Source organism: Prosopis cineraria, unplaced genomic scaffold (genome assembly GCF_029017545.1).
Source record: "Prosopis cineraria cultivar Desert tree isolate PC_DT_omini unplaced genomic scaffold, ASM2901754v1 PC1543, whole genome shotgun sequence".
Taxonomy (NCBI): Eukaryota; Viridiplantae; Streptophyta; class Magnoliopsida; order Fabales; family Fabaceae; genus Prosopis; species Prosopis cineraria.
This window is the reverse complement of record NW_026556868.1, coordinates 1-9,210: the sequence shown is the minus strand read 5'-3', so window position 1 is coordinate 9,210 and position 9,210 is coordinate 1. Positions and strand designations below refer to the sequence as shown.

The 9,210-nt window shown below is 32.0% G+C and overlaps 1 protein-coding gene across 10 annotated transcripts; it reads left to right on the top strand.

Moving 5' to 3' along the window:
- Positions 1–2,868: 2,868 nt before the first annotated feature.
- LOC129300343 (protein NUCLEAR FUSION DEFECTIVE 6, mitochondrial-like) lies at positions 2,869–6,521 on the top strand. 10 transcript variants are annotated; one of them, XR_008590753.1, is made up of 5 exons: positions 2,869–3,112; positions 3,189–3,310; positions 4,313–4,386; positions 5,966–6,007; positions 6,201–6,521. XR_008590753.1 is itself a non-coding variant. In XM_054938909.1 (4 exons), the coding sequence occupies exons 1-3, from the start codon at positions 2,955–2,957 to the stop codon at positions 5,971–5,973; spliced, it is 288 nt and encodes a 95-aa protein (XP_054794884.1). In that variant the 5' UTR covers positions 2,870–2,954; the 3' UTR covers positions 5,974–6,007; positions 6,201–6,521. The 10 variants fall into 10 exon arrangements, 2 of the variants coding, with proteins under 2 accessions (XP_054794884.1, XP_054794883.1); XR_008590751.1 differs by lacking the exon at positions 5,966–6,007 and adding an exon at positions 4,829–4,899; XR_008590750.1 differs by lacking the exon at positions 6,201–6,521 and adding an exon at positions 4,829–4,899 and having other exon boundaries at positions 5,966–6,191.
- The last annotated feature ends 2,689 nt before the right edge of the window (positions 6,522–9,210 follow it).

Sequence of the window (9,210 nt, the reverse complement as noted above, 5' to 3'; positions counted from 1 at the left end):
TCATCTCCACCTTTTTTCTTGTAAATTCAGATATATGATCATGTCAAGCACTTCAGAAGAATAAAGACTAAAAAATTGAGTTCAACACAACACTGAATAAATTTTTCTTTGCCACAACCTGAATTTTGACCATTAAGTTCATCTCACTAGATAATTTGTTGAATGAAGTTATTCGGTGCAAACTCGAGTGTTAAATAAACAAAAGCAAGAAACAAATGAAGTAGTTGATCTACAATGTCTCAAAATGAAGAAAGTCTTAAGACTGAACTTGCATTTTGATTCAATCTGTGAAACCTGAAGATGATGGCGGACCGTGGTAAAAGCAAGTGAAATGAATGTTTTAAAAATATTACCCCTAACCTAACCCTTTTTTATAGAAAAGGAAGACACATACATCCATGCATTTATAGAAATCAAACATGTCTGGTTTGAATAGGACCTCTTCCACAGAAGGTGACGTTAATTATGGAAGCAAGTGAAATGAATGTTGATAAGGTTACCTGTGGAACAATGGAGAAACTGGTTGAACTTGAAGATTTTCTTTGGTAATTATCTGAAAAGGTAAAAAAGGAAGATGACACGGATTCTGTGCAATGAAACCTTTTGAATTGTCAACAGGGTGTATTCCTCTTCAGCCTTCACCTTCAGGACCTGCAACGTCAGGCTTCCGAATTCTGACATTTTTTTGTTCCTTGATTCTTCAGCTCCTAATTTGTGTAAAGGTAAACCCCAGTAACTATGGAATGCATATGTGTAGGGTGTATAATTTATTATGAAAGGGTGGATAATTTAGTTTATTTTTATTTTGTTTTATTTTATTTTTATTTTGGGACTTTTGCATACATAGCCTATATCATAAGACCAAATAAAAAAATAATATATCATTTCTTAAATTTTAAAAATGATCTTTTTAACATTTAGTTAATATTTAATTTACACAATTACTTTTAAAATTATAACACTCCATTTTTGCAAATACCAGAAGAAACTCAAAACGTAAGAAACAAGCAAACAAGAGAGAGACAAATGTGAGTTACACTCATAATGGCGAGAGATATCGACGGTACTCAATGAAATGGAGCATGCCGGTAGGGAAATGGAGCTACAAATTCATGATTTTTTTTATTTTATTAGTTTAGGTATTTGATTTTTTGTGATAAGCTAGAGTTAAAAAAATTTTGTGAATTGTGTTTGATTCATTTTGGGCAAAAGATTATATATTTTTCGTGTTACTGATCTACAATACTACATTATTGACATACAGTTGTATATCAATGATAAACAAGCTTTGTGTTAATTATCTGATTATGGTGATCTGCAATATTATATCAACGACATGCTATTATATATCGTTGATATATAAGTTTTATCAGTGAAAACTTATCAATAATATCGTAGATCAGTAACATAAAAATACATAATCATTTGTCCAAAACGGATCAAACACAATTTGCAAAAAATTCAATATTACTGAGAGATGTGAAGATGGTAAAAATCTAATAATAGATAATAGATCTCGATATAGTCTTCTACTTCTAGAAGTGAAAAGCTAAGCCAATTTCAACCAAATAACAAACAATGATTTTCAGCAATGTGAAGTTCTAAAAATTTTCTGCAAATCATTTTTGTTGTCTTAAAAAATATTTTATTTTATTTTATTTTAAATTTCTAGATGCATATAATACAGAATTTTAAATCATGGACTAGTCATGGGGATATTTTTTCTCTATTTTGGATGTATAGCATCAAAAATTTATATTTGTTGAGTGAAGTTTTTGTTGGGCAAAAAAGAAATATTACATTCTAATTAAATTTGTGAAGGACCATGTTTCAAATTTTTATAAACTTTATCTAGAATTTTTGGGGCCTATATATTTTATAACCACTGCACCAATTTTCTCTTTTATTTTTTCTAGTAATCAGACAAACTAATAGATATTTAATCTTATAAATTTAAAATATTGGTCACCGATCAAACTAATATAAGTGAATTTAATTTTTGTTAAAAAAGTATGAAAAAGTATTAATATACAAAAGTCAATTAGGGGACACCTTATATGTTTTAAAAAAATATACATGCCCTAATTTGATTAAAAACAAGTACAAGTATATAACTACCACAAGTTTTTTCTCTCTCTTTTTTTCCCCATTTCATTCTATTTATTGCTTAACTTTTTAAATGACTTAGCAACTTGAATAAAAAATAATATAAAGTTAAATAAATGAAAGTTGATATAGAAGAAGGGACTACTCTCATAATATAAAAAAAAAATATTGCAATGTTGAAAAGGAAAATAAAGCTAGACGAAAATAACCAGTATTTTATAAACATAAGATGTTGCCAACAAAAAAATAAGATGTGCTTTTTTTTTATTTTAAAAAAATGCTTTTTAGTTAATGACAGAAAAAATCCTTGTCAGAATCAAAAGTATATAAGAATTTTCATGAAAAAGGAAAACAAAGTATAGAAAAGAATCATTTTTTTTAGTCTTTAAACTTACATTTAATATAATTAATTCTTTTCAGATTTATTGAGAGTTAAATTTAAAAAAGTCACAATATACATTTAAAAGTAATTAATCGTGTTATGTAGGTTTACACATAATTTATTTTGAGAGAATTACATTAAAATTTCACACAAAAAATTAATTACTATAAAATTTATTAATAATTAAAATAACATCATTAATATATTGTATTATAAATTTTTAAACAGTCTTACTTTAATTATTAATCGACTTTATGATAATTAATTTATTTATATAGGATTTATATGTAATTTTTCTAATCCTTGTTGAGCCCTCCCCCTCCCCTCAAGCTAATTAGCGAAACATACCCAAAGGCTAAAACAGAGAAAAAAAAAAGAGTACAAAAAAGTAAAACCCCCAACGTAAAATTGCAAAGCCCCTGCGGCTACCTCATTGCCGCTGCTTCATAAGCGATCCTCCATAACGATGTCCACTCCGTACGTCGCCGCCGCCAGGTCTCTCATGCGCTCCTCTGCCTCCCGATCATTTCGGAACGCGAAGTTGGCTACTGGTGTCAGAGCAAGTCCGACGGGTTCGCCATTTCGGATCCCAAAGCGGAACTCACTATCGAATCGCATGTTCAGGTAATCGTGTGTCAATCTGAAACCACTTCTCTTCTGGAGAAAGAATTAATGATATATGTTCATTGTCTCATGAAAGGTCGCCTGTGGAGTTGAGCTGCTGTGTGGAATCGATGCTTCCGTATCACACCGCCACTGCTTCTGCATTGCTCACTTCCATGCTCTCTGTATCTCGCCGGTCTTACGGTTGGACCCCTGAAGGTATTTCTTCTTTCTCTTTATTTATTATCATGCGTGATATTTTGGTTTTTTGTCTGGTTGAATGGAAGGGTTTTGTCCTTGTTATTGTCATTTGCATTCTTGGAGAAATCTAATACGGGAAGGACTTGTTTTCTTTGAGCCTAGACAGGCTAAATTATATTAGTTACACCTTTAGTTGTGAATGATATAGTGGGAGCTTAACATCTTTTAGGGTCTGCCATGAAACCATGATATTTATATGATGTGGGAAATTACACTGGAGAAACTGAAGTTGAATAGGTTTAATTTGGCCAAGAGGGGAAGAGAGAACAATTTGTATTTAAAAAGAAAAAACTTCAATTTTGAAATTATTCTGAAAGATTCAAAGATCAACTATTTAAACTGTATAGTAAAATACTGGTAGTGGCCAGAAAAATAAAAAGGTAAAGATCTCAAATTAAATTTTTTTGTGCTTAGATCATTCAGAATAATTTCAAAATTTATGCCCCATGCTTCTCATCTGCAACTTATTTTATTTTTCTTTGTGGAACGTCCACAAGGCTTCAAACAAAGCTGAATGGTGCCATGTAAAATCTCATGTTTGAAGTGTACAAGTATGTAATATCTGCTCTCTTTAGTTTTCTTAAATCTGTTGAATCGTTGAGCCAGTCGTTTCTTATCTTTGTATCATGGCAGCTTTCCTTCTCTGTTCTTTGAATTGTTGCTAACAAACATATGAAGCTGTTGTAAGGTATAATAAAATGAAGAAATTTTTTCGATACTAATAAGAAGAGTAATAATAAGGAGGAGAGGGGAGGACTTCACTGAAACAATATCTATTTGTCCAAACAACTATTTCCGTTTGGATGGAGCAGGGGAGGTTGTGTGAGTTGCTTAAGTAAATTGCAACAGTTGGGTGTGTGTAGACAATTTTTTTCCCTTTGGAAACTTGGTTTTGCTTTTCTGACAGGGTCTCTCTCTTGCTCCAACAATAAAAGGATGTCTATTATTTCCTATTTGTAGTACAAGAGAAGACTAGATGAAGATCAAGCATCAAATGTGTCTCTTGGGTTGAGAACTACTCTACAGTGGTTTAGGTGAGAGGAGTGGATTTCTAAATTTAGGATTTTATAAATTGATTTGGGCTAATAGTGCATCCTAATGATATTCTCGATATATTCCTCTTACATATTACTTCTCTTAGGCATTTCCTTACAACAATGAATCTTCACCTTAAGATATTGACCAATTATCTCTTGTCATTCCCTCAAGAAAGAACCATCACAGTTTCACCCAACTATTCCTTTAATTCAGTGAAACTTATGCTCATTTTCGTGAATGATGATTTTGACTTAATTTTGCAATCATTTGGTATTTTCCTTAGAATAATGAAATTCCTTAAAGACTTTTTCTGGCTGCTATTTTGGATCCTGGAGATGCTGGGTAACCATGCAAGAGTATCTATTGCATCTGATTTAGCCTTGGAAAGTCTATGCTTAATTAACAAAGTAATCATACTAATTTATTGTATTCACCCAGATTGCAATCATGATGTATAATGAATGACGAAGGGTTCGTGCAAAGTTTTATGTAGATGCGCTCCTGAAAAGGTGGTCAAGTAAAATTTTTGTTGTAGGATTTCGCTTGATTTTTACTTCATTTTTGTGTTCTGTAATGTTAGAAAAGCAATTACTGAAAGTTGTTGGATGGCACTAAATCTCCACCAATAAGTTACTGCGTTATAATCAAGTTTCTTTGTCAAAATTGATGACATAATGCTATTATATTTTGGAGCCCACATGCGTGCAGTGTAAAATGGAGATCAATGGTAAACCATATCAGCTATTCAGCATTCTATAATAGAAATTAGGAAAAATTGATCTTTTAGTTCTTTAACTTTTAATTCACTTATAACTCAATCCCTCAATTATGACTTGCTGTGACTCAGTCCTTCAACTATGACTCGCTTATGACTCAATCCCTCAACTTTTGAATCACTTACAAATTAGTCCTTGAACTTTTGTTAAATTTTCTTTTTATGTTAGCTTATATCTCACATCAATGAGTAAGAGGAGGGTATTTTAGAATAATATATGAGCATTTTTTTTATCCCTCTTATTTGGTAAGAAATTTTTTTTTAAAAAAATTAAAAAATAAGGACTGAATTATAGGTGAATCAAAAGTTGAGGGACTGATTCGCAGCGAGTTATAATTAAGGAATTGAGTCGCAGCAACTCATAGTTGAGAGACTGAGTTACAAGTGAGTTAAAAGTTGAAGGATGAAAAGATTAATTTTATCTAGAAATTATCATGGCTTCTGAAGGATTTTTATTTTTTTGTGCCTAGCTGGATGGAGTGAGTGAATCCTTTAGGAGCATCAATTCCATGGCTTTTATCGTTCTGCTTTTATAGTTCTTTGGGCTGCCCAGGTGTCTTAGAATGTTAAAGCATTAATTTATTACATCTTATCGACCTTTTTTATAATGCTTCATGGATTCCAAAATTTTCTGTTAACACCTATATAATGCCCATGCATATGGCAAATTAACGTCTGCGGAGTGTTGGGACTATAAGAGAATAAGATTCCATTGATTGCTACATAGTTTGAGAATGCTAATATAATGATTTACCTTTGTTTGTTACTTCCATTTTGACCTGGCTGCTTTTTTTGTTTAGGGTCGTGAACGTTTGCTCTTTGGCCTTGGGATTGGGGACTTGGCAAGTAGTGTTACAGTGTTGCTTCTTTTTACATTTGCTTTGCTTTGACTTGGTAGTTTTATAATGTGATTCTAAACAATTTGTAATTTAAAAAATCACAATTACCGTTCAGTATGATTAGTAATAATCGTTGTATCATTTTGGATGATATATAGTTGCACCGTTCCTAAGTCATCTTCTTCTTGAAATGTAGATGGATGATTGTTGTCTGTGGGTGCGACCATTGCGCGTACTTTTCCTGGATTTCAGTGAACTTTGCTAGGTCTGCTTGGAGGATTTTTTGTGTTCTCCTTAGTTGGATGTGAATTTTTTAATACTTAATTGTACAAGCATTGAGAATCGAATATAATGCTTGATATTTGAAATTGATTGTTCCTATCACTCCATAGTTGAAACTTTTGGAAATGACAATGATCAATCCCCCTGTTCGAAAAATGACCTAATTTGGAGTAGCCGAGATCTCATTGATTGTCAATGTACAAGCCGGTTTAAGATACTGTGTTACTCACCACAATTTTGTGGCACAGCAGCATGTCATTTCTCCTGTTGGCATTAGACTCTGGATTTAATCCCTCTTCTTATCACTGACAGTTAAAAAGAATAAGACATTGTGTTTATCTGGCTATAATTTCAACTTTTTTTCTTTTAAACACGGCCACAAATCTGTGCAAGAATTTGGGTGTGAAGTTCAAGGCGAGGAAAGGGAAGGAAAGGGAGAGTTTTAATATTATCTTGTTTGGTTTTGTTGAAGGGAAGGAGAAGGTTTTTAATGATCCTTTGTTTGGTTTAGAAAGGGAAAGAGAGAAGGTAATAACTAATTTACTGTTATATTTATATACATTAGTTTACAAAAATTTTAATTATTCTTTGTAGATTATAATTTTACACCTCAATTTAAATTGTATGATTTTTTAAAAATTCACTCTCATTTTATCATATTGTCAATATATGAATAAAAAAATTAAATCAATAATTATACTGATAACAATTTTTTATGAAAAATAAACAACTCCCTTAAATATATAATAAAATATGATGAATTGTAATTTAAAAAAAAAAAAATTCAAGGAGATCAGTCAAGGTCTGAGGGTGAAATATAATTTGATATGAAGGAGATTTTTTTTTTTTAAGTTATGGTATACTTAGAATATTAAATAATAGATAAGGGCAAAATAGTCAAAAAAAACTCTCCTTCAAAAAACTCCAATTTTGGTGGGGAGGGGTCAAAATAACCTCTCCCCTTCCCTTCCCTTCAGAATTTTTTAATCAAATGAGAAAAGGAGAGCATCTCCCTTCCAAAACTCTTCACCAAACACATCATTAAAGAAATCAAATAACGTCAGAGTACAAAATGTTTTGGTACCTTTAGAGTGGTTTGTCTAAAAGTGTAATATTTAAATAATCATTAGAAGCTCAAAGTGTTTATCAATATATTTATTTGCTTTTCTAAATATAAAATAATTGTCCAATTTTTACAGTGGTTTTCTTGACAATTTCAGCAAAAGGGATGCCCTTAAAAAACTTGTGCTAGGTGTGGCTGGAACCAAATTCAGCATTATGTAACTCTTCCCATAAAAGCAGGTGACAGAAGGAGGGAAACTTAACTACTTTAGGTTGTGATGCTTTTTCAAGAGAAAAGTTTAGGTTGTTTTGTTGGAAATAAAATCCCCCCCCCATCCCTTGTTCTGTTTTCTTTTCTTTCCCCCTTACCCCCCTCGTTTTGCAACAAAACAAATTGTATTTTGAAATTAAATGGTTTAATTTCTCACGATGGGCAACTTATTTGTACATTACGCTTCAAAGTTGTGTGAAGACCAGATTTTGCCAGAGTTTGCATTAACTTTCTAAAATAAACCATTGTCGGAATTATTTGGCTGAAGTGAAACTTGAATGCAATAGAAGTAAAAGAAAATCTTGATAGTTAATCATTTTTTACGGGTAGTGAATGTATTTTTGCCTGTATTTTAGCATTTTCAGAAGGCTCACGGCATTTCTAATTTCTTCTATTATTTTCGAGAAACCTCAAAACGGACTCGAGCCAGGTGATTTGCGTGTCCCCTATAAATTAAAACTACAAAAATGAATCCTCACTTTGAAAGGAACAAAAAATGAAGTTAACTTTTACAAGTTTGTACAATATTAGTTTACTCTTGATTCTTAATTTAGAATGAACTTAAATACTTAATTTCATCATTAATAACAAATATCAACTCCACATCTCCACTTTCTTCCACTCAATCGAAATTAATGCATGTTTGTTTTTTAGTTTACATCCCCTGGAAGTCCATTTAAAATAAGTTGGAAATGACAAAAAACACAACTTAAATGTAGCTTAAATAAACTTTTGAGAGAGATCCAAATCTGCCTATCCACTCTCAAGAATCATCGAAAAGGAAAAGATAATATCGAGTTTATTTGCTGCCTTTGAACTCAAAGGGTCCAATTTCGGAGGCAAAACTTTATTATGACATATATTTAAATACTAAACTGGAATTGACGTCCACGAAAATGCAGGTGGGAAAGAAGAAAAGGAAAGACCGATGATTGTATTAACACAATATTATACTTTGTCTCGAGTTCTCCGGATACAATTGCTGACAAAGTTAAAATATCATAGCCTCATAACCAACACCCTTCTGGTCACCTCAACTCAGCCAAAAAGATGCCAAACAAGTTAAAAGGGAATTGCATGCTAATTTATGTAAGCGAAGGTATACCCAAACCCATCCTTCTTCACAAGTCAAACACTTTACCTTGACAATATCCATTTTCTTGGTAAACCAATCATCAAGTCATCTTTCCAGTATTCAGAGGAATCATTCTTCAACCACATTCACCAACTCATATTCCACTAGAGAAAGGTTGTTATCCTCTTTGACTACAAATTTTGCAGGATCAGTGACCTCAATACGACCCCATTTGTCAACAGCTAGCCTCATTGATCCCTGAACATGTCAATCTTTGCATTTCGAAGAATTACTGTAGTACCTGGGTTCATCAAATCCACTGTAGCAGAAAAAAACAAAACACGTCACACACAAAAACACTAGTTGGAAAAACTCTTCAACAAAACTATGGTCTACATAAAATAAAAGGATCAAATCAGTCACAAAGATACCAATATAAGCTCGCCTAAAAGTTTATCTAACATGCTGCTCGTTTTTTCCATCATTGGTAATTATCTATCTCTCGCATAGTCTAAT

Coding starts and splice junctions, on each gene's coding strand:
- LOC129300343 (XM_054938909.1), top strand. CDS start 2,955: ATGTCCACTCCGTACGTCGCCGCCGCCAGGTCTCTCATGCGCTCCTCT. Junction 3,113..3,188: donor CTATCGAATCGCATGTTCAG/GTAATCGTGTGT, acceptor GTCTCATGAAAG/GTCGCCTGTGGAGTTGAGCT.